Raw genomic sequence first — 25,629 nt, 5'->3', positions numbered from 1 at the left:
AAACATCAAACTAGAGACCTACCAAAGCAAATGTCTGAGGGACATTGTCAAGATATTCCGGCCTTGCACTTAATTACTAATGAAGAAATGGTGACAAGAGCCAGCTGCTGACATGTGACAGCCACAAGCCACAGGTCAAACACGAAGATGTCCATGGTGAGGGCATGTGGGCACCATGAAGCCACATCACCACCCACTGTAGCCCTCCAGTGGACAACTGATGGTGGTCAGCCACAGCAAACACAGCGAAGGTCAATACAAACTGTTGTGGAGCAGCAGGCCTCAACTTTCTGGATTGACAAAAATGGAAGTTTGTAGTGGATGTGTAATGTACCGCCTTAGGCACGAAGGGGAGTAAGTAAGTAAATACAAACTTGCGATTATTCCCCCTTCCCCCACGACGATCTATAGCCGTGACAATCATCAGTCACCCGAGTAACATTCTGTGCAAAATCATACAAAAGAGACAGCAAGTCAGAAGAAAAGATGACGACTTGTGTGATTTCAACAAAAATAAAAATGACAGAACTTTATATTTGTTAGAGTCAGACACATTTGTCTGCACCTGTTAAACCGACAAAACAATGATAAAACACGATAAGATAAAAAAATATGATCGAACCAAATGCCTTGAGAGTTGTGTTTGTTTCTTGAAATGCCTGGATGCTGCACAACCTATTTGTCTACAGAAAAACAAGTATTCATTATAATTTGTTTCCTCATTATAGTTGACTGTTTTTAGTCTTGCTTTCTAGTCAAAATAATAAAAATAATAATAACTCTTGACTCAGTTGTGCCTGATATTTACTGGAGCAGTCCTACCACGAGTGATGACAGCAACTATTCAAGGGCCGGCTGACATTTTTATCTGTGTTTGTTTTTCATTTGAAATCCTCCTCAAGTCTACCTGCTCATTACCTGCTCATCTACCTGGCGCTGAAGCGGGCTTTGTAGCCTGGCTTGTCACATCCACACCCACTGCTACAGGGCAAGCAGCCAATGTCGGCAACCTGCACGTGCACGCGCTTGTGTGTGTGCACATGTGTCCGTGTGTTCGTGCAACTGTGTATGTGTGCAAACGTGTTTGTGCATATGTGTGTTCGTGCGAGTGTTTGTGCGTGTGTGTATGTGTGTATATATGTGTGCGCACGTGAGTGTGGAAATACTACTCAGGCACAGCTTATTTGATCCCACACAGCTGTGACTGCCACATGAACTGTGACTGCCGCATGAACTACAGCTGTGACTGCCGCATGCACTACAGCTGTGACTGCTGCATGAACTGTGACTGCTGCATGAACTGTGACTGCCGCATGCACTACAGCTGTGACTGCTGCATGAACTGGGACTGCCGCATGAACTACAGCTGTGACTGCCGCATGCACTACAGCTGACTGCCGCATGCACTACAGCTGTGACTGCCGCATGAACTACAGCTGTGACTGCCACTTCAACTGCAAACAAAGTGTTATACACAGTGTCCCGAGACAAGATGTGAACCCTGACTTTCTCCCTGCAGTGGTGGCAAGCGAGTGATTGAACCTCTACACTAGCGGGCGCCCCTAACGTACATCACGAGATCCTGCATCAGATGACGGGTGCGCGCACGTCGCCATGGTGACAGCGTCCTGCTGGCTGGCCAGGTAAAAGCTCGGGCCGCTAACAATCCGATGAGCGGTGGGCCCTCGGTCGTCCATTGTAGTCGTGTGTGGAATGGCGTCTGACAAGAGCGAGCTGCGACAGAGGCTGCTGACAGAACCTGGCGATGAAGACCAGCGCAGAAGGGTGAGCAGGTGACAGGGCCACCCTACACAGGCAAAGTGTTTTTGGCCCGCAAGAAGAAACCCGACCCATGGTACATACGAGTGCTGGAGGTCAGATTATTTCTTCATTCTTCAGTTTTGTTTTTCTAAACGAAATTTGTACGCGGTCTGCAAAGAAAAATGTAAACTGTAAATACACGTTTTATCCAGTTGGAAGTTAGACGACTTTGTGAAGAAATGTGTTCAGTAGATTTTTAACAGATTCTGATTGGATAAAAGCTTGGAGTCAGCTTGACATAGAAGTTTGTTTCTTTACTCTGTGTTTTAGTTGGAAATGTATCAGATGCAATGTTTGCTCACATCAATTTTAGAAGCTAGCAACGGACAAAATAGTTTAATGAACATCCGTAGAATTGGCTTTGTCAACGTCCTTGTTGAGCTGTTCCAGCAAAGTGGAGATGAGAAGTCTTTGTGCTCTGTACCAAAAAGTCTAGGAAGACAAAGAATCAATCATGAGCCTTACCCCTCTGTGGAACAGTTATCGGAAGAACAGGCAAGAACACAGTTGAACCAGGAACAGGGTCTAGCACTACCATAACATCAGGCTTATACCAAGTACTTCGTTCATATTAGTCCTGCTTTTGTGATGTTAAATACTGGGTCAAAAACATCCCTTTTGGGGAAGGTCTCTCATGCTGGTTCTTCAAGGCATTTCAAGGAAGAGATCTGTCTATTCCTAACACTAATCGAGTCTTATGCCTGCATGTGCACGCACACCCCTAAACTGAAAGGTAAAAATGATGACAAAGAGCAAGACTTGAATTCTTTAATACTAAGACCCACAAGAATCGACAGTTGTGGTAGATTACATACTACCTTATCTGCTTCACTACAAAGTAAACATGGTTGAAACTCTTTTTTCAAGCCTTCTTGAAGAAGTTCTACATGTTGCAGTAATACTTTCCATAAAGTGAATGGGCTGATGTGTACTGTCCTATTTTCAGGCAGTTGTCATTGTGTGGGGCTGTGGCAGCAGCACTGTACTGCTACTACTACTTTGAATATGTTCATTTTTCATGTCACTCATGGTTATGCCCACCTGGGATACTCAGAGGCCCAGCATCAGGTGGACAGCGTTACTGCATGGTCAGTACCTGTGCCTTTCTCTCAGTATTTGAAATGACTCAAGTGCTGTAATTCTCAACAGAAATTGATATTTAGACATGTTACACATCACTTTATACCTTCATGTTTATAGACCTACATTTCAGACCTACACCTCATAGTGAAGCCGGTCAAAGTTAAATAAAGCATTAAACATCATGAACTGAGAAAGAAATAAAGAAGATACAACATAGAATGTGTTAACTAAAGTTAATATAACGACATTTAATACTGTTTTCATGAGTTATCACAACTACTTTGATGTGTAACAAAACAGAGAATGTCTATAATCCTACAATGTTTAAAAAAAAATCATTCAATAGAGGCTGATGTGTGTAATAAATCATCTGCCCCATCAGAGCTCAATAAGTAAAAACACTTCAAAGTGAATTTCCCAAATGGCTTGCTTAGTCAAAGAAGAGTGGAATGAGACTGAACCAATAGGCTGGCAAACTGACCTTTTGATACCAAGACTACTGGTAGAGATTGGTAGTAAAGAAGGAGTCCTTTCAGTAATAAGAACAAAATCTACTATATCTGATCCATTAATCTACATCTTCAATTTTTGGAAGATTACCAATTGCAGAATCCCAATCCTTACCAGAAAGATTTTCGCCTTTTTTTTAGGTTGGACAATTACAAGGCCTGGATTACAAATGCCTAATGATTCTTTTCACTATACAAGTGTTGGTAAACAGCTTACAGGGAGGTACCAGTAGCCACGTAAATTATCTGATTTAGTGCTTACCTCTATTCTTGTATAACGGCAGTTGAAACACCAATCCCCGACAGCCAAAAAATGTAAATGAATAGCCAACAGATTTCCTGCTTACCACTAAACAGTTTTTAAAGGAAGGTGTGCAGCAGTCCAAGACAGCAAAATACAGGCTATTGTGCCTCTTCACTCTAGGATTGGAATGAACCAGCTTCCAAGAGTAGTAGTAAGTCCTTACGTGCGGGTATACTGAATGCCTCAGTTCTTCTGCAGTGAAGTTTCTTTGGTAAACAGTTGAAATTGAACTATTTGTTCATCAGCCGGTGGCTTGCAGCTGTTGACAAATTATTTTGCATGCATTACAGGTGTTGGTGTAGAGAAACATGCAGACAAGGCCATGGAGTGGTTCAGGTGAGCTTATAGACTATTTTTAAACCATCTTGGGGAAGCTTTTCTTTTCAGCCTTTGCAGTTCCCCCTTTTTCTTATAGATTTGTGAAAGCTAGTATGAATAATGTGATGAATGAACCACACCTCACTCTGAAAATAGAGTATTACACACTGGACAAATCAAAGATGTTGTCATACAGATTTATTGTCACCTAAAAGTTTTGACATTTTGGGATCTGACAATTTATAAAAAATCATAACCTCAGGCATGGTTTGCAGGAAAGCTGCTGACCAGGGACATCCACATGCTGCTTATAATTTGGCTATTGGTCACTTGAAAGGCTACCAGACTGACCTTAAGCCAGGGTTAGTGCCTTGACACCTTTGTTTTAACCTTTTACAAAAGGTAAGTCCTCAGCAGGTGTGACTCCAACGTAAGCATGGTAAGCAAGAGGGTATAATGACAAAATGATTAAGACCCTATAAGATCAGTGTTTCAATTTAACTGTCTGGACACAATGATTACATTCTATACTTCTGTTTCTATCCCCAGAGAGTCACACCGCCTGATCCACCATGCTGCCTCTAAGGGAGTGAAAGAAGCACACCATGTTCTCAACAATGTTTGCACGCTTGGACACTGTGTCTAAAGAAATGCACCATGTTCTCAATAATACTTGCATACTTACATATTGTGTGTAATATATATATATCAATAACATATCATTTCCGAGTGGAATTCTGCACATGGTGTCAAACTTTTGTACTTGATAAAGTGTCCTAAGCAATGAGGAGCTAAAAAAAGCTAACCAAAAAGTACATATCATTTGATGCCTCAGTCAAACTGAATAATCAGACCTTTATTGGCTGATTAAACTGCAGCAATTTCAAACTTATTAAACCATAAGACAATAACTTTTATAGACTGAACTGGAGTGTAGAGAAATAACAATGGCTCATAATGAAAAGAAAGCTGACGACACGTTACCAAAAACAAAAAACTATTTTCAACTTAATTCTATTATCTCTATTGCTGAAAATGTGCTGGTCTTTAGTTTTTCATGAAGGAATAAACCTGACTCTATCCATGTAGAACACATCTACACTCATTTATCGATTGTTTACCATATCAAAATCCTATGGCATACCTTAACACTCACTGACTGCACTAAAACTCTGAAAGAGAATTCATGCAATTACATCGCTGTGACAGCATTCCTCTGCTGGTTATATTCCTCTACATGTACTACAGTGCAAACAGACCACTGTTGATATTATCTATCCCTAAAACAAATATTTGTTTTATATGTGATAACTAGCACACTTTTAACTATTACACTGATTTTTCACAAATCTAAGATACTAAGATACACACTTTAATGTTTTGCACTTGTTCATTGGTTGTTAGTGTTTGCTGTTGAAAACTCCACACTTAGTAAATTTTTGAGTTAATAAAAATAATGACAACATTGTTGGTTATCTTGTTCACGCCATACCATACCATGCTAACAGTACAGATTTTGATAGCCTCCTTTTCATAAGTGAAATAAAAAGCTCCTGAATAACACAATCAAATTGAATACTGAGAGTTAGCAAGAAAAAAAGAAAAGTGTGGAATGAATTACTAAAGTTTAGTAATCAGCCTTTGTTTACTGAAGATTTCCTTTATTATAGCTCACAACCAAACACACAACTCTTGCTATATTTAAGAAAATAAGCCTGGAATTTGAACATTTAAAAATAATAAAAAAATGTTGAGCATGTACCAATTTTTAAATATTTGGAGCACTTCTTGATTTCTGTGCAAAACAAGACCAACAAAACATTATAGCATCTTTTTCTTGCAATTTCTTCCAGCACCATCCATACATTCACTAGGACACTTCAAGGAATTATACAATCACCTTTTTACTCACATCATACACATCAGCCCATGGGCTTCAAAATATAACACAAATAAGCCCATAGACTTTAAAACATTTCTATCATTTTCATCAGTTCTCTGATGACTGCCTTCATGGGGTGCATCTCTCATAATGAAGCTTCTGAATACTAACCTAATATAGACCCATTTGTCACTTGGTGCGAAAACAATTATTTAGAATTGAATGTGAGTAATGAAACAGTATTGAATGTCATCAGGAAAAGACTGACAGTACAGCAGGTTACCATCAACAATGGACCAATGAAAATTGCTTTTCAGTTCAAATACTTAGGGGTTGTGAAAGGTGATAAACTAAACTGTCTTAGTTTTCATACTAATACTGTATGCATGTGTGAATATGGGTGTGGATTTTGTGGAATAAATGTGAGACTGCCACTGCATTGTAATGATGATGCCTGCTGACTACACATAAGAAAAAAAAAAAGAGAAGAGGGATAGAAAATGAAAATACAGATTTACTGATCTATTACAATTACTTATTAGCTTTACTAAAACTGCTACTTACAAGAACTCCCACCCCACACAGACACAAAATGAGACATCTCCTTCACATGCTGAGGATCTAATGCTACATAAAAAGGCAAAAAGGAAAATGAAAAAGAAAATAATAAAAAAACAGCCCCAAAAATACACATTTGATGGTACCAGGAGTTAACTTTGAGAAGACACCAACCAGCATTGGCACAGTATTTTGGTAAACATTTTGTATCAATACAAATTCACAAAAGGTCTCAGCAAGAAATATAAAATGTATCTTATGCTACAGTATCAGGTACCTTGTGAAATAGTTTCACTGAATGTCATGTTTTGTAAGAGTATTCTCTCTTGACCCTGTACTGTCATCAAACAAAAAAATTAAGTGTAAGACAACAAAGACGCTGCTAAGTACAAGATTTCAAACTTTCATTCTTGCATTGTACTTTAAATGTACTAATGAGTTGTAATGGCCAGCGATAAGTTAATTTAGCTTACTCAGAATTAACATTTTGGGTGAGGGTGTATTACTTCAGTAATATTTAAACTCTAGTACTGTTAAATGACTCAAAAAAGTATCATGAAATCCAAAAGATCAAAACAATTGGTTTGTGTTACTATTTATGAGTGCAGAAGTGAAGAAAAATAATGTTCAAGGTTTCAGAGTATCATCACTAGGTATATAACCCTAACTCATAACAACATAGTTAACCAATGTCAACATTATGGTCAACCCTAACCCATTTCAAGGTCCTATTTTGGAAGCTACCAAGTTGTGTAAGTAAGCTTATTCTCATTCCCACATAAACCCTCTCCAGCACATGGTTCCACATGGCAAGACAGCAAGAAAAGTGTTGAATTAAAAAATTCCTAATGTTGTAGAGTCTCTAACAATTGTGAGCAGCACCATAACAGGTCCTACAACTCCATAATCACATGCAGCTCCTCCAACTGCTGCTCATCTTGTGAAGTCTGCTCACTCCTGTCTGTCTAGTGCTGAGTCCACTTGATAGTCTTCAGATCTACTCCTTCCTGCACCATTTCCCACAAGGGACTGGAAAGCAGCAGCAACATGTAATACTGTAAGAATAACTGCCAGAATTTACTGTAAGAGTAACTACCAGAGTTCACTGTAAAAACAACTATTAGAGTTTACTGTAAGAATAAATAACTGCCAGAATTTAATGTACGAATATATAACTGCTAGAGTTTCACCCACCTCATCTCCCTCAACCGCTTGACATGCTGGATGCATTTTTCTGCTGTGTAATCAATCTCTTCTTCTGTGGTGAAGCGTCCAATGCCAAATCTTGGTGTCACCAGATAATAGCATCATCAGCATAAGTACATAATCCCTCTGAGTCCTTACACTTGATGTTTTTAACAAGTGAACGAGATCCACAGGTGATATATGGTAAGATTTACTTTGTGCTTTACAGCTTTGTATTACAGTCACAAGACTTTAGCAACACAAATACAGCAAAACCTGCAATGTAAGGATACTCTCCATTCTACTAAAAACTGCCTTCCAAGACAAGTGTCTTCCTGTTTAATGTTTCATCATTTTTGAAGTCAGGAATAGTATAGTTAAGACAGTTATGGGAGAGTGTAAGAGCAATTTTATAACTCATCCAAGTGTAGCAGTGTACATGCAGTTTATCCATTAAAGGTGTATATGCTATTATTCAGAGATGCATAAATGTATCACAAAAATGTAACAGATGCTACAAGTTAAAAAGATATTGGTTCAAATGGAAGGTTTTATTTATTATTTATTTTTTGTAAGTCTGGAATAACTCTTTGTGGAAGGAAAATTAGAGTTGCAAAACCCTTTAGGTTTCTTCACACATTTCTCGCATGTATATGATACCTATGTATGACAACTGAAAAAAAAAAGTGTTCTCAGGCCATCACAAACAATGTTGACCAATACTATTACACTATTTGACTATTTACCATGAAACTAAAGCAAACTGTCCATTCACAACAGATAAAGGACAAATTTTTCTCTCTAAAATTACTGTATCCACAACCTGCTTATGTCTGCAAATAAAAGGTCATTTTGTATTGACAATCAATCTATGCAGCCTAAAAGTGTCTCAAAAGAGAAGGTGTAAGTCAGAAGGTCCAAATATGGCAGGCTTTACTGAATTATAAAGTTTTAAACTGTTTCCTTTTATCAGAAAGCTGCAAACTGCCTTATAAAAACATTTCTATACCACCTTGCATTAATTTAAAACAAAAAACTTAGTGTACCTAATGGAAGAGTGAGCCAAGTCTTCATCGGCCCCAATAGCACGCAGCACGTACGATGGCTCCAGTGAAGCTGAGGTGCAGGCACTGTACATATTGCAGATTTTAAGAAAGTAGGAATCCCTAATTGTTCAGGTGCTTGACTCATGATCCATGACAACAGTGCAAAGTCTAACATCAATGCTTTCTTTGGTTCCCTCATTGTGGTTTTCTACAGCAGTGTTTCTTGGAATGCAACTCTTTACAGACATTATTTTGATTTGTAGGTTTTATAATTTGATAATTATTTCAAAGCACTCTTTTAAATGACAGATGAAATATTTTCAATATCAATGAAAGATTAATTTCCATGTTAATGTATTTAAAGATTCACATATGTTGCACACATTAATAGATGAAACTCTATTTTCTCTTTCTTAAAAAATATCTCATCGTTTGTAAACTTTTTCATTATCTCTTTTTTTGGGGTGGGGTGGGGGCACAATATAAAAGTTGTGTAGGATAAAATGCCACAAAAAGCTTGACAATTATATTTCTCGACCGTAGCATACTTCACATGTTGTATTGAATTTTCTCACCTTCCAGATGATAAAGCCACATCTTTGAGTGCCATCAGCAGACTTTCACCCTCCACATATGCAAATGACAGATTTACACAACCTGGCTCACAAAAAGACAAAAGAAATAATGACCAACTATAAGAAGAGACACTCTAACCGTCTAACGTGTATTGTAATTGTTTCACTATTTGCAGAATATAGTTAAAGCAGTAACTTTCCATTGCTGACATCAACTGAAAAACACTAGCTTATTAATGTTATGCAAAGAAAAAGACAGAAAATGGGTACAAATCTGAGCTCTGTAAATGTTAGTGTTTACCTGGAAATTTACACCTGCTTACAAATGATTTACCTGGATACATATGGTCTTGGTCCCCATTACGCACAACATGGGAGCACTCAGCCATGATGCGGTCAACAAGTCGCTTTGACATCTGGGAAATGCGCTTGGCATCATACTGTAAAATGAACATTTTAACAAATGGGAGATGTGTTTGGCATTAAACTGTAAAATGAACATTTTGTTCTTAACAGTTCCGCCCCCCTTTTTTTTTTTAGATCTGATTGAGCAAGTTTTTTTTTAATATAAATTATCCTTTCCCTTCTGAACAAGATACTGATGACTTTTTCATACAACTGTCAAACTTCCTAACCCAACTCACATCCATCTCTTTTGCAGCCAGGTGACATGCGGCACCCAGTCCCACTACAAGAGGTGTAGGTACTGTGCCACTGCGCACTCCCCTCTCCTGACCACCTCCACTCTGTATAGCTTCCACCCGCACACGAGGTCTTCGCCGAACGTACAATGCTCCTACACCTGATATTTAAAAAAAAAATCAACACTGCAAACCTTCTAAAGTGAGAAATCAAATGAGTGCATGCTTAAATCATTTCCAGCAGTCCACAAGTAGTAAAATAATTTTGTGTTAATTTTGTAAGCCGAATTAGGGGAGATAGGTAACTACTGCTCCTAGACTCAAAAGCTATAAGTTACTTCCCCTAATTCGGCCTGTGAAAAGGTAGTGAAGTTGGATGAGAACAAAAGAATTGATAAATGCTGCCATGCAGAACCATGCGTGTGAATGTTTGCTGTTAAACTTCCCGTGGCTGTCAAACAACGAAAAAAAAATTTGATAAACCCTGGCATGCAGAATGTGTGTGGAAAGAGACTGTGGCCCCTCAGTCAGATGCTAGATTAACAATAGTCATACTGATGATGCTCGACCCTTTGGCAAGAGAGAGAACACAGATGGGTGAAACCGCATCGCAAAGAAAAATACACCTGCAGCAGCACAGGCAAAAGTGCAAGAGAAAATTATCGTCTGAGACTTAAGCCCAGAAGTGTTTGTGATTTGAGAACAACAACAAAATAAGAGACTAAAACGATTAAAATAAATTAGTAAATTAAAAAAAAACCTTTATTTAAAATGTACTGAAAAGGGTTAAAATAATTGTTTTCCTTAGGTCTTGTGATTTTATTTAAAACAACTTAAAATATAAAAGTGTGAGGGGCACTCTTGGAACACCCTGAGGTCCCACACACTCTTATCTTGTAACGAAAATCCTGAGACCTAAGGAAAAAAATTTATTTTACCAATTTTTGTACAATTAAAACAAAATATGTTTTAAATATATTTTTACATATTTTTTTTACAGATACAATCAAAACGAGAGGGGAAAAAAATCAAACGAGTAGACTCTTTTGCCCTTTCTTCCATCCTCTAGCACAGTGGTTCTCAAAGTTTTTCGGACCGCGGACCACTTTACTTAAGTAAAAGCTATGGCGGACCACCAAGGCTTAAGTAAAAAAACATGGCGGACCACCAAGGCCTAAAAATCAGTCTGTACTATGAATTTCAAATTTAAATTGCCGCATTTGTTTCATTACAATTCAAAACTAAATGTCCTTCTGTGACAGTAGTATAGTAAAAAGTTGACATAAAACTATGTACCTCGTTATTTGTAATTAAAATGTTAATGCGAGGAATGCATCACTTTAAACATCACTTTGCTGACATATGACGACTGTCAGCCGCGGACCACCTGACTTATGCCCGCGGACCACTAGTGGTCCATGGACCACACTTTGAGAAACACTGCTCTAGCACCTTCCAGCATCTGACATGAGGGGAGATTCAAATAATTAAAGAATCTCTATTTCACAATTGTTGTGTCTTCTTCTTTCTATTCACTCCCAGTGGAGCATAGGGCTGCAACTACACCCCGCCATCAGATCTGGTTCTGGGCGTCCCTCTCCAGTTGGGACCAGGTCATGCCAGCTGCCTCCGCCTTGCTGTGGACCAATATCCTCCACATCTGTCTGTGTCTCCCAACCCTGCGGCTCCCCTGTGGGTTCCAGCCCAGAGCTTGTCTTGTTAAATTGTCGGCCGGCTTTCACGAGGTGTGATCGATCCAGCTCCACTTCCGCTTCTTGATGTCTTGGCTGGCAGGTTTTTGGTTGGCTCTCTCCAACAGGTCTGTATTGGAGATCTTCTCGGGCCATCTGATGTTGAGGATGTGACACAGACGAATGTCTGAGTCTTGTTGGTGATGGTGTTTGTCACACGCCATGTCTCAGATCCATACAGAAGGACTGACTTTACATTTGTGTTGAAGATGCCGATCTTAGTGTGTAGAGATAATGCCTTGGAGTTCCAGATAGGTCGCAGGCTGTGAAATGTAAGCCTGGCTTTATTTATTCGCCTTCTTACATCTTCATCTCCTCCTTTGCTGACTATGCTGCCAAGGTAAGTGAAACGGTCAGTCTCTGTAATACATTCCCCATGTAGTTGGAATGGGGCTTCTTGCTTGCTGTTGACCCACATTACCTCTGTCTTCATGATGGTGATTGTCAGTCCAGTCATCGCTGCTGCTTCTGCGAGCCGTGAACTTTTCTGTGCATGTTGTTGCTTGTGGGACAACAGGCTGATGTCATCTGCAAAGTCGGGGAATGGACAACAGCGCTATCCCATGCCAATTGCTGCACTGTGTCAGGTCACCTTTTTGGGGTAGCTTTACTAGGTAACCAAGCTTCCAGTCTGCTGGAACTTGCTCCTGCTCCCAAATTTTCTACAGCAGGGGGTGTAGCATCTCCCCTGTGGCTGTTGGGTCTGCATTGAGTGCCTCTGCAGGAATGCCATCTGGGCCTGCCGCCTTGCCAGAATTCAAGGACTTGATGGCCTTGATGATTTCTTCCTTGGTTGGTGGGTTGGTGTTCACTTGGAGCTGCTCTGCATCTGCAGCAATCTCACAAAGTGGTTGTTGGTGGTGGTCAGTTCAGTATTTCTTCAAAGTATTCTGCCCAGCGAGATCTTTGTTCTGTATCCCCGGTAATTACGCTGCCATTCTTATTCTTTACTGGCCTGCATGCATTGGTGTTTTTCCTTCCTGACAGAATTCCTGTAATGTCTTATAGTATCTCTGTGTTATTTAGCCCGGCTGCTTGTTCTGCCTCTTCTGCCACACAGTGTGCGAGCTGTCTCTTGTCAGCTCTTGCACTCTTCTTCACTTCTCGGTTCATCTCCCAGTACTTTGCCCTGAGCTCTTGGTCCGGTGGCGCAACGGTTAGCACCTGTCACCAATACAGTGAAGGTTGGCTGCCCTGAGTTCATTTCTCGTCTCGGGCACGCTGTTCTTTCTCTGCACGTGGCATCTGCTTGCCGTAATATAGCCTCAGTTGCTGACACGGCGTAAAACACCAATTCCCCCCCTGAGCTCTTCTTTTTCCTGCTGGTTTTGACATTGGTTGACTTTCTACTTTTCTACTTCAGCTCTTTCTTTTCCTTTATCTTTTGCCAGGTCCCTAAAGTCAGCCATTCCTTGTGCTGTTTTTCTTTCTTGTTGTGTGGACTTCTGATTTTTTAACTCTTGATATCAAACAGAAATGCCCTTAGCGCACTTTCCCTTTATATACCTTAACTCTAAAAGTGCTTGCATGAACAAGACTTTATCTAAAGATTGGTATATTAAATGATTTCAACAGAACTAGATGTTCAACACCTACAGAATTCCATGTAACTGAATTCTTGAAAGTAATGGCAAGGAAGTGCAGAAAAGATTCAACAAGAGCTAGTATCAAGAAAGCCTCACCTTTAGGCCCATAGAGCTTGTGGCCACTAATGGACATGAGGTCAATGTTCATGGCATTGACATCAATGGGCAGCTTTCCTACTGCCTGCGCAGCATCGGTGTGGAGAAACACATTTTTGGAACGACACAGTTTTCCTGTACAGACATATTTCAAACTCTTTACATTTGACAGTTACAACTGTCACATAAATTATGCCAGTCTGTTGCATAAGCACACAGATAATGACGCAGCATTAACACATCATTTAGGTTGCAGCAGTTCCCTAGTAACAGACACTGAACCCTATAAAAGAGCCCGAAACACGGTGTTTTTTAATTGCTTTTTTAGTACATAATATCACCTTTTTTTTTTTTTTGACAAAGTGAAAACAGTACCATTGGAAAATTTAATGCTGAGCACCACTTATAAAGATTATGTAATGTCTTCACAAATAACAGCGCTCAGTGCTCGTGAAAGAGGCAGCAACGATCGACGGAGTGACATCAGGATTCCCAGACGCCAAGATCATCAGAGGGCCCTCCATGTGGCAGGAGACTTTTGTGTGAAGAGATAAGTGGCGAGTGTGTGCCAAACGAGCCTGTGTGGTGTGTGTAGTAAAGGTAGTGACTGGTGATACCTGGCTTAGCCATGAGTAGTTTTAACGGGACTCTTAGAGAACAAGCCATAATTGGAATTTGAAGTACTCTATCTTTTGTAAATTGATGTGTAACAACTCTTGAGTATTAATTTGCAATTTAGTGTAAGTGTTATGCGTACACAGTAAATATCAACATGAGATGGTAGAAGGATCTAGAGCAGGGGTGGGCAATTAATTTTCCCAAGGGGCCGGATGAGAAACTGGAATGGTTCTAGAGGGCCGGATGAGAAACTGGGATGGTTCTAGAGGGCCAGACTAATATAGTTAACTCAGTGTTACCCAATACTGTATACATAGTATATTTACTGGTGGGCGGCCAGCGGGCGGGCCGGTCAGAGACAGGAGGCGGGCCGGATCCGGCCCGCGGGCCGGCGTTTGCCCAGGTCTGATCTAGAGTGTAATTAGCCCGAGGCAACGGCAATTGCAACCTTCTGACTATTTTTTGAGTACTCATTCCCTGGAGTTCGCGACACAGGTGTTTCTAACAATATGTTAATTCCACATTTTTGCGCCTAGTAAATTAGAGAATTATTAAGCTTTAGGGCTATGGATACAAACAATGTGGACACCAGTAAACCTAGAAAAATTGAGTACAAAGTATTTGCCGTTGTCTGTAGATTTTGTCATTTTGGAGATGCAATAGTGCATTACTTTTGTTTTTAAAGCCCTCAAATATGCTCAAGGTGAAATGACATAGGCAATGATCTCATTTGTCTGAACTAGGAGCAACCTTTAGTTGCAAAATGTTGTCATTGTTACTTTCACTTGTCATTAAAAAAATGTCAAGTTTGCTGGGAAGAAATTCTCAAAATGTGATGAAAACAAACTTCACGCCTTTGAAGTAGTGTATCTCTGCTTCTAGCAATGATAGAACCTTCCTTGTTTACCTTGTGCTTATGTACACATCACAGAAAAACACATTTCAAAGTGATATACAGGAAGTACAATTTTGACTGCCGCTACCTACATCATTTAGACATATCAAATATCTATATATTATATTCAAACAGTAATTTTCTTCTTGGACTTACATAAAGATCATAAAATAAATGGATGAATACATTTGATATACAAACCTATTTCTTCAATAGGCTGCCGCACACCAATCTCATTGTTGACCAACATTATGGATACCAGGGATGTGTCTGGTCGCAGTACCTTCTCCAAGTCCTTCGAAATGTTATCAGTATGCATGTAAGTCTCACCTCGCCCATTCTCCACCCCAATCAGACACATACACACAATTTTAAAAAATCATACTCTAACTTAAAAAGTAAAAAATTTACACTGCGAAGGCACAATAAATACATGTGACATAATAAATTCTTAATGTTTGAACAAAAATCTTTCTCTTCTAACAACTCTGCTGTGCATTACTTTAAGCGGATTCTTCAAAAATAACTAAGTGGCCAACCTTGACATCAACAAGACCATTCTTCTGCACTGGTAAATATGTCACATCAAAACCTTCAGCTTGCAGAGCACGGCATGAGTCCAAGACACATTTGTGCTCCTGGAAATTTTTAAATAGACCAAGAAACTTTATCGTGTGTTCTTTTTCCTCAACATCATTTTTCTTGCATTAAGTTTATCATGTAATGTTCACAATAATTATAATGTAACATTAACAAAAATGAAAAAACATGCATAGTTCCACAGAATGATATGTCAAGGAAAGAAGAACTGACATAAAATATTAAAGAAGCTTTTACAAATAGGTTTACTTTCTTTTTTTTTTTTGCTCTATGAGTTAAAGAAACATAATATGATGAAATATTTTCTTACTATCTGGGTAGTGACAACATGTTTTTTCTTAATCTTGTAGAAATGTGCCACTCCCTTGACTGCTATGTTGTTAGACTCTGTGGCACCACTGGTGAACACAATCTCTTTAGGATCTGCTTTGATTAAGTCAGCAACATGCTGAATCCAATAAAAAAGAAACTTAAGTTTGAAAATTTGCATACAAGTAAAAAAATGATTAATGTGAATATGCAAATAAATGGACATTTATGCATTCTACACACATACATTAATGTGTACATGCACACAAACGTGTCCGCTTCATCAATAGGCAACTATGTGTATGTACTGTGTCCTCTTTGTTAACAGATTATTTTACCTTTCGAGCCAGTTCCACAGCAGCTTCACTCTCCCACCCATAGGCATGAGTTCGTGAATGAGGATTTCCATAATAAGTGACCATATATGGCAACATCCTATCCAGAACTCTTGGATCCTTTAAGGACACACATTAAATGTTATATGAGAAACACTGGAAACACCAAGAAACTAGTTTTCCTATTAATTAAAATGTCTCAATTTAAAGAATAACTATTAATGGCTTAAAATTTTTTTTTAATGTATTCATGTGGGTCAGTGGCCCACCCGACTGTAGACCAAGACTATCAGACCATAATCTATCTTGCTTAGTTTGGTCAATGTTCAAGTTTTCTTCACCTCTGAATGTGTGTGCATGTGCAGTCTGCTGCATGAGTCTGGATATGATTAAACATGTACACATGAACAGGCAGGCAGACACACCACACTTTAAAAAAAGAGTGTATTCTGGATCATATGCTATTTAATGGGGAAAAAAAAGTCAATCTATAAGATGACTTAAACTGATACCAACTTTCTGATTAATGTTACATCCAAATTTTTGGTTGCAAAATAATCTTTTACTTACAATTGCATCTAAAACATACCTTCAGGATGATTTATGAAGGCAGACATGTTAGCACTCTTTTGTGAAAGACAACAAACTTTTCTCAGTGACTTAAGTGGACAGTTGGTAGTTGGACATTGGACAGAAAAAGTGCAGGGCTTCTGCTAAGGCTAAATTCTTTGGGGTCCCAGGGACCCCTTCTTCAGATTTTTAAGGGGTTCCTGTTCTTTGCCCAACTTTGGAGGGGACCCCATTGACGAAAATTGAAGGGGTCCTCCGAACTTTTACTGCGTACTGTACGCAATTTTTTGCGTAAGCAGAAGCCCTGAAGTGTCAACCAATGTTGCAGTAGTGTCCAAAGTTTAGCGACTGACACATATGACAAGAAGTATCAAAAGATATTTCAATGGTGTTAGCTGTTTTGTCAACTAGCCAGTGTGACCTTCATTTATAGCTCGCAATCTGTGAGAGACCTAGCAATCTGTGGAAAGACAGAGCTTAGGACTTGCCTTGGCTGTGTCCTACCTTTGAAAAAGCAGGCTGTGAATATCACTGGCTTCATTTGTCTGTAAGGATTTGTTTAAATTCAACTAGTAATACAACCGGTCTCAACACAATTCACACCAGGAGAGGTAAATTCTGTTTTGCAATGGCATATTCCATTTTTCATACTGAGATTGTTGGCCTGACTACTTCCAGAATGATTGCCATATCAAAGCATGCAGTAGTCACTCTTAATCCTCTTCTCATGCCAATATTCTCGTCAGCTTTCATGCACAGCAGTTCAGATATATCACTTGACAGCACAACTCAACAGTAGCCCAGCCTACTTGAATCACCTCAGACCTCTGTTTTAGACCTGATTTTAAGTAAACAATTAGTTTGCTTCCCCGAAACATTGTTTCAGCATGATTCAGAACGTCAGAAAGCCCAACTTACCATTTGACTTAAGTCAATTTAAATTTCTAAAATGAAGGCAACTGACTACATGCTTGCAAGATTTAACATCCTTTCTTCATACAGTGAAAAAAAAACAAAAAAACGGTGACATTATTGCTATATCTAATCACCAAAGGAGTTGTTGCTTGGGCATCCATGTACAGAGGTCGCATGTCTTTGGGAGGCATGTCCTTACGAGGTGCGACTTGAGGAACAGTGGCTGCACACAGATCACGTAGTCCGTAAGTGCATATAGCATGCCTGACTGAACGAATGATATGAATAAATTATGAATTAATATGAATGATATAACTTAACTGACAAAGTACTAGGAGGATGACGAAAATGCAGTTCAGACACATTTCGTTGCAGTCTGCAATGCCAACGCATTTTTTAAAAAATATATAAAGAAATATAAGGTATTGAAATTTCATTGACCATTTGACGGAGATCCAACTACCATGATAATGTATCTTTACTCCTAACTGTGTGTGTTAAATGTCTGTATGAGTATGTATGCCTGCCCTTGTGAGCAAAAGAAAAATTTCTGTCTTGGGTCTCCTCGACAGACAATAAAGTCTGATTTGATTTGATTTGATATCTAACAGCTCACAATCCGTTCAATAACTCTGTCCATACTCTGTACACGTTTTATCCATGGCAGTGCATAGAGGCTACTACTTTTTTAAAATTATCCTTTTAACTTAATGCTAGGCAGATTTTTTTCCCCAGCTGAAGACGGAACATGACTGAACTATGAGAGATGAAGTAAATGACCAAAATCAGAAACTAATAAAAAAATATCTTAGCAGGTATGAAATATTAGCGCTATTTAGTTTAAACTCTCAGACGTCGAGCTTTTTTTTTTTTTTTTTTAAGTCTATAACTTAACAATAATAACCTGTGCTTGCAGCGGCATGGTTAACACGATTCCTTGCACAGATGTCTTGAAGGAAAACACGCGCCGCGCCAAATGTCCGGCTACACGGCTTACTAACAGAACTAAACATCATGGTGATCTTCTGCGCGGCTAACTACGTCAGCTTATTAAGAGAACAAACATCGTGGATCTTGTGGACCAACGACATTCGCAGACCGACAACTCTTGTCTTCCGCGCTCAGAGTAGCTTCCCTTCCGGCGTCTACTTGCTTGTATTCGCCGGCTGCCAGATATTTCATATAGTTTTAACCTCTTCAGGGGCTTTCTGAATTTGCTTTTCCGCTCTATCTTCAGTGAAAGGATGCCACGAATCGACAGTGATATTAAACTTGATTTCAAGGATGTTTTGGTACGACCAAAACGAAGTACCATTCGAAGCCGGTCGGATGTAAGCAAGATGGACTTGAAGATGTCCTTCATGTGCAACTTTTGAGCTTATGCAAAAATCAAGATATTTTCCCACACACCTTTAACGTATCGTAAACTTCACAATAGCAGCTTTGCCCATTAGAAGTTTCAGATGATTAGTCGGGCTGGTGATCTTTGGCAAACATGTTTTTGACACGCTTCGTATGGCAGATAAATAGTATCAGAGTAACTACAATAAAGAAATATCGTGACTGCCTTACATTAGTCATTTGTGAGTGTTAAAACTAGTTCCCTCATCATATATTGTGTGCCTTTTGTTTTTGTATCATAGCTCAGTATGGCATGTTTAGATCTAATGTATTCAACTAACTGATCGAATTATCTGGGGTTATAATGTGATTTCTTAACCATAACACATGAAACTAATTTTATAAACTTTTGTTTAACTGTTTTTATATTAACTGACCTTTTTTGATATTGTATTTTACTATGTTTAGCTGTTTTCAATAAAGAACAGTTCTAGAGTGTTCACACATTGTTCACAGGTTGACTTAACAAGGTCCTTCACATTCCGAAACTCAGGTCAGTCCTACACTGGCATCCCTGTTATGGCTGCCAACATGGACACGGTGGGCACCTTTGAAATGGCCAGAGAGTTGTCACGGGTTAGTAATCTATTTTAACCTAATATATGCAGATAACCAGCAGCAAATATACAGTATACAAAATGTGCAAGTAGTTATAGATAGCACTATCTAAAGCAAAAGTTGAAATTTTGAAGAAGCTGCCATGATATTGAGCATGAGGGTTTAGATGAAATGGGTCCTGAAATTTTAAACCACATGCATGCTAAAGTTTTGTTTTTTAAATAAATCCTTTCAGAAAACCTACGTGAAACATTTAAAAATAGTAACATGAAAACAAATCTCGCAACAGGCTGTACATATGCTGTTCAGAAATTAATGGGAGATTCCTGCCTTTTTGGACTTTAGAAACAAAACTGAGTGCAATATTTCTTGTTCTTTAAAAGTTAAAGGTGGTTACTCTAACTCTTTCAGTTGTTTGGGAGTCATGTGTTATGGAAACCACTCTTCTAAGGGTCAGCTTTCTTTGTGAGGGTGGTGGCAATTTCTCTTTCTGTGTTACCTTCCCTAACCCTTTGTCAGGTACCCTTTACTGACAGCTGGATCAACTGAGGGAGGTTTGTTGGGCCTGACGGATATCGAACCCCTTGTAGAGTCAGGTACGCTTTACTGGCAGCTGGATCAGCTAGGAGAGGTTTGCTGTGTCTGGTGGAAATCGAACTGACATACCTCCAGGTTATACACCAGCACTCAGGTCAATGAGAACTCTTCATAGTAATAACAATAATAGCTTCAGCTTTTGTAGTAACCCTTGATGTATGTATGTGTGTATTTGTGCACATCTATCCATGCATATGTGTGTGTGTATCATACAGTTATGAAATAATCATTTGCTGCTGTTTTTTTCAGTTTAAAGTGTTTACTGCTATCCACAAGCACTATTCTGTAGATGCCTGGAAGGAGTTTGCTGCTCAGAACAAAGAGAGTATAAAGGTTTGGCTGCAGCATTTTCTGCACTTCATGCTACTCTCTTTGTATTAAATCATTTTGTACACATTACAATATACACATTATGTATTCAAACATTTTGTACACATTACACTACTCTATGTATTCATACATTTTTTACACATCACACAACTCTCTATGCATTCATACATTGTGTACGCATACTACTCACTGTGTACTTATACATTTCTACATATGCTACTCTCTATGTATTCATACATTTTCTGCATAGGGTACTCTTAGTGTATTCATCCATTGTCTACACGTCAGGCTACTCTTTATGTATTCATCAACCCATCTACACATCATGCTATTCTCAATGTATTCATACATTTTGTACACATCACACTACTCTCTATATAATAATCGACTCATCTACACATCATACTATACACCCGCATGCTAAGCTCATATAAACAGGTTGAAGGTAACCCTGAGTAAGTCCTTAAAAATATATCTACATAGGGAAAAACTGCATGACGGGTGCTTGACCATCGGCACTAGAACCAAACTATTAAAAAAATAAAAAAAAAAGCAGCATAAGCTTATTACCTTAAATTAAATAAAAGCCTAGGATATAGATATATGGTAACAAAGAGGATCTGGTAACCTGGACAATTCACCACCACTGCGGACTTGGCAGGCCTCCAGGACATCATAAGCGCAGCACCTAAAATGGTAAAAGGCACCAGTAGACAACTCCTACGGCAACCATGAATGGCAACCCTTCTCCCTTCCCTTCCCATCTTACCACCGGTTCCCCCCTTTTCCAAACTCTTCCCCTCTCCTAAACTCCCTTACCCCCTCCCCCACAGTGTGAAATCGCCTTACGGTGGAAGCACTTTCCCTTTTCAAACACAACAACAACAACAACATCATACTATTCTCTATGTATTCATAATTGTCTACATGTCATGTTACTCTCTATGTATTTACATAGTTTGTACACATGCTACTCTCTATGTGTTATTTTGTGGTTTACCACCATTATTATTGTATAATGTTAAATTTGAGTGAGAAGGATGGAATGCAACAAATAAAACATTTTCCAAATATTTTTGCAAAACCTAAATTTTATCATAAAAATGCAAGAAGTTTTACAAATTGTTCTCATTAAGAAAGGGTATTTGTACCAACTGTTCTCATTAAGAAAGGATATTTGTACCAACTGTTCTCATTAAGAAAGGATATTTGTACCAAGTGCTCACATAAAGAAAAGGTATTTTTGATGTGGCAGTATGTAGCAGCCAGTTCTGGCATTGGTGAAGGAGATCTGAGCAAGCTGAAGTACATCTTGGAAGCAGTGCCAGAAGTAATGTACATTTGCATTGATGTTGCCAATGGTTACTCAGAGCATTTTGTTCAGTTTGTACGGGATGCTCGCAAGATGTTCCCTTCCCATACCATTTTGGTAAGTTATGTGGCATTTGGTTAGAAAAAACAAAACTTGTTTAATTCTGTTCGATATCATTCATCAAGCATATGAAAAGATTTGGGATGCTAAAAAGAAGAGACTTGATTTTAAATTACTGCAAGAGTGATTGTTTTGCACAGGGTAGCTATGTACAAGAAGCTATAGAAGGTTTTGGGAGAGGAGTAGAAAGTGTTTCCTTTCAAATGTTTTTTTCTAGTTGTAGTTGCTTAAAGGTCTCCTTATAACAGATGTCCACAAAATTATTGTTTTTCCATTTAGGTGTTTTTTCCGCAATCTGTATCCATTTTCAGGCTGGCAATGTTGTTACTGGAGAAATGGTAGAGGAGCTGATTTTGTCAGGTGCTGATGTAATCAAAGTTGGAATTGGCCCAGGATCTGTCTGCACCACCCGCAGAAAGACAGGTGTGGGATACCCACAGTTAAGTGCTGTCATTGAGTGTGCTGATGCAGCACATGGCTTAGGGGGACATATTATTTCTGTAAGTATGCTAAACATTTTACAATAAAGAATTATCCCTTCTTTTCCTTGTTAAACGTGTTTTACTATAAATAGTTGTCCTTTTTCTCCCCTTGATAAACATGCTTTGTGATAGAGAGTTGTCATTTTTGACAATAGAACAAGTTATTTTATATTCATTGCTTTTGTTTTGTTTTTTTCCTCAGGATGGAGGCTGCACATGCCCAGGAGATGTGGCCAAGGCATTTGGGGCAGGCGCTGACTTTGTCATGCTAGGCGGCATGTTTGCAGGACATACAGAGTCAGGTGGCGAGGTTATTGAGCGAAATGGCAAAAAGTTCAAGCTCTTCTATGGAATGAGTTCTGCCATGGCTATGGAGAAGCATGCTGGAGGTGTTGCAGATTACAGGTCAGTGTAGATCTTCACGTGTCTGTGTGTATTACAGGTCAGTGTGTACATCCCCATGTGTCTGTGTATTACATGTTAGTGTGTACATCCCCATATGTCTGTGTGTGCATTACAGGTCAGTGTGTTTATCTGTGTGTGTGCACACGTATTACAGGTCATTGTGTGCATCTCCATGTGTCTATATGTATGCATTTATGCATGTCCCCTAGCATGGATACTGCCATGGGAAATAAGGAGATGAATTTTGCTTTTAAGATCTTTTCGGTCTGTTCCCTGGCAGGGCTTCTGAAGGGAAGACAGTGGAGATAGAGTATCGTGGCGATGTAGAGAAGACCATTCAAGACATCCTAGGTGGAATTCGGTCCACATGCACGTACGTAGGTGCCTCTAAGTTGAAAGAGCTCAGTCGCCGAACCACCTTTATCCGTGTGACACAGCAGCTGAATGAGGTTTTCACCCCAAACACCACTGGAAACTGAGAGCCACCCCTCACACATGGCAGTGTTTTATTGGTAACTCTACAATGCATTGCTGCATCCTTTTGAAATTCTGTAACTGTTCCCGTGGTATTAGCTTTGTTTTGTGTCTGTCTCAAATGACTTGTGCAAGCAGATTTTAGTGATATGATCCAGTAATATCCTGAGGATTGGCTCTTAACTTTCAAGTGCTTATCCTGGTGTTTCGTATAGTTTTGCCTGGGTTCTTTTTTCTTTTTTTCTAGTGGAGTCCTCCTGCTCCTTCTTCCCCCTCCCCCCCAACCCTTCAGTTTGCTTGTTTCTATTTTTCACTTTGTACAAAAATATTACAATTTGTTGATTGTTCCATGATTCTTTAGAATACATGTAGCAGTAATGCTGTTATCTCTTAAACCTAGTCATGTAGCTTTAAGTGCAAACGGTAAAAAGAAATAGGTGCTTTGTAATGTAGTTTATTCTTGGACATGTAAGGACACCATTATAAAGGATTGCAGCTTGGCATCCCATTGCAAGGGAGATCAGAACAAATAAAAACTGTCTGGCTTGCATCACTGTTTTAAAGAAACCATGTCCAGCAATGATTATGCTGGATATAAGCATTTTAACTATTAGAAATGCTTTTTTTTTCTTTTGGTGCTTCAGTGATATTAATTATCTTAAGAGAGAAACCTACCCGTGTAACGTAAGCATTTTGGGTGAAAATATAAATTGTGTCTGGTGAATGTTGTGAACATTTGTCATTCACCATAGACATAATACAGTAAACTGTGACTACAAATTCCAGAGATTTTTTAATTGTAATACATGGCTGCTTGTTGTGTCAGTCCAAGATATTTCATTATCATGTAGTGAAATTGACATTTTTGAAACCATATTGCAATTCTTCATTAATTCAGTTAATGAATTACATTAATGACATGCCTAACCATGTGTGAAGGCATATAAACATCAGGAAGCCAATACATACACTTCATTTAAATTAAGTGAATTGCTTCATAATGGAAAATGGCTTTAAATAAAAGTTTGGTTTATTTTACTGTTTAGTTTTGCACTAAGTGTTCTAAAATCATATACATGCCTTATGTTGTCTTCTAGAAAAATTTAAGACCTGTGATTATCAAAGTGAAGCTATCTCTCAAATGGTGTGGCTTAGATTTTAGAACAAAGGTGAGGAGTGGAGGAAATTACCTTGAGCTGTACATTTCATGGCTCATGGTCTACGGTATGTGCTTTGCTGTTATTTATGCTGCTTTTACCTTATTTCTGCGAATATTATGTGGTAGTCTTTTACAAGTTTGTCAACTGGTTTATATTTAACTACTGGTTTTCCACAAAACAATTTGCTAAAGTTTTTGCGTAACTTGTTAAGGGTTTTAAAATTACGTTTTATTTACTAGACTTTTGAGAGTATTTGAAATAATAGGTGTGTTGGAAATCTTACTTTACTATGAAATTGTTCCCCTGAAAAAGATCAAATGTAAACCAATGTTTTGCACATGTTACTACCCTTACTGATCAACCTCTGTCCTGTAAAAAAAATTTCCATTAGGGATTTCCTTTAAGAGGAACACATCTTTTAAATATTTTATGATTTGTGTTTCTGCATGCAAATGTGTACCATGGCCATGTAGTTGGTGCACTCAGCTTTCATGAACAAACTTGTTTTCTCCAGCTGTGACTGGAGAATTCCATTTTTTCAAGGATGTGTATAGGTGGATTGCTGTCTGTCTGCCAAGACTAACGCTTAGCCTCTTACGAAGTGATCCGCTGTTAGTCTTGGGGAGCCTAAACAATGAATGCGACTAAACTGTAAGCTATGTTGTCTAATGCCTCGTTTTAGTAGTAAATCTGAAATGTGAATAAACTGGAAGCTATGTGGTCTAATGCCTTGTTTTAGCAGTTACATGTAACTGGAAAAAATCGTCTGCCAGCAGTCCAGGGATATTAGTTTGTGATTTTTTTCACCAGGGTGGTCTGATATTCCAATAAACTGTTTCTCAAAAAGACAGTGTAGATTGTATTACGTCTAAATGTGACAGCTTGACTACCTTTCTGTGATTACTTTTACTAAATTTTGAAGATCAAAAGTCAGGCATTCTTCTGAAAAACATCACAGTCTATGGATTGTATACCGTCTTTCAAATTAATACCCTGTGTAAACTGCATTCCTCTGAAAGGGCATTTGTTGCTGTGAAAGCTGCTTTATTTAATCTATTTAGTCTTGATATGAAAATGTCATTTGTACATGCAAAGATAGATTACCTATTACCAGTTGAGGCTAAAGGCTTAGTGTGATTTTATTGCGAGAGAAATAAATATATTGAAAATTTCTGGTGTTTCTGCTCAAAGAT

General features: G+C 38.7%; 3 protein-coding genes across 5 annotated transcripts in view; 2 read left to right on the top strand and 1 right to left on the bottom strand.

Moving 5' to 3' along the window:
- The window catches only part of LOC112577285, a 40,358-nt gene extending 33,958 nt beyond the window's left edge, over positions 1-6,400 (top strand). The window contains 6 exon segments of the mRNA XM_025260336.1: positions 1,777-1,874; positions 2,772-2,834; positions 2,836-2,889; positions 3,977-4,053; positions 4,311-4,397; positions 4,585-6,400. Coding sequence (XP_025116121.1) covers positions 1,777-1,874; positions 2,772-2,834; positions 2,836-2,889; positions 3,977-4,053; positions 4,311-4,397; positions 4,585-4,681 — 476 coding nt within the window. The 3' untranslated portion in view covers positions 4,682-6,400.
- On the bottom strand, positions 4,217-18,732 carry LOC112553466 (cysteine desulfurase, mitochondrial-like). Of its 2 annotated transcripts, none has more exons than XR_003097055.1 (13): positions 18,502-18,732; positions 17,732-17,820; positions 16,116-16,232; positions 15,779-15,916; positions 15,408-15,506; positions 15,070-15,163; positions 13,356-13,490; positions 9,926-10,083; positions 9,616-9,721; positions 9,282-9,363; positions 8,707-8,790; positions 7,670-7,820; positions 4,217-7,504 (listed from the first exon to the last, which is right to left on the bottom strand). XR_003097055.1 is itself a non-coding variant. In XM_025220686.1 (13 exons), the coding sequence occupies exons 1-13, from the start codon at positions 18,611-18,613 to the stop codon at positions 7,441-7,443; spliced, it is 1,368 nt and encodes a 455-aa protein (XP_025076471.1). In that variant the 5' UTR covers positions 18,614-18,732; the 3' UTR covers positions 4,217-7,440. The 2 variants fall into 2 exon arrangements, 1 of the variants encoding a protein (XP_025076471.1); XM_025220686.1 differs by having other exon boundaries at positions 7,670-7,759.
- A 65-nt stretch (positions 18,733-18,797) lies between these two features.
- On the top strand, positions 18,798-25,608 carry LOC112553467 (GMP reductase 2-like). 2 transcript variants are annotated; one of them, XM_025220687.1, is made up of 7 exons: positions 18,798-18,928; positions 19,455-19,574; positions 20,403-20,486; positions 21,739-21,912; positions 22,227-22,415; positions 22,600-22,802; positions 23,083-25,608. In XM_025220687.1, exons 1-7 carry the CDS (start codon positions 18,842-18,844, stop codon positions 23,279-23,281), a joined length of 1,056 nt encoding a protein of 351 aa, XP_025076472.1. In that variant the 5' UTR covers positions 18,798-18,841; the 3' UTR covers positions 23,282-25,608. The 2 variants fall into 2 exon arrangements, with proteins under 2 accessions (XP_025076472.1, XP_025076473.1); XM_025220688.1 differs by lacking the exon at positions 18,798-18,928 and adding an exon at positions 19,021-19,180.
- The last annotated feature ends 21 nt before the right edge of the window (positions 25,609-25,629 follow it).

This window comes from Pomacea canaliculata, linkage group LG12, assembly GCF_003073045.1.
Source record: "Pomacea canaliculata isolate SZHN2017 linkage group LG12, ASM307304v1, whole genome shotgun sequence".
Classification (NCBI taxonomy): Eukaryota; Metazoa; Mollusca; class Gastropoda; order Architaenioglossa; family Ampullariidae; genus Pomacea; species Pomacea canaliculata.
Note: the sequence above shows the minus strand (reverse complement) of the source record. Positions and strands in the feature narration are given on the sequence as shown.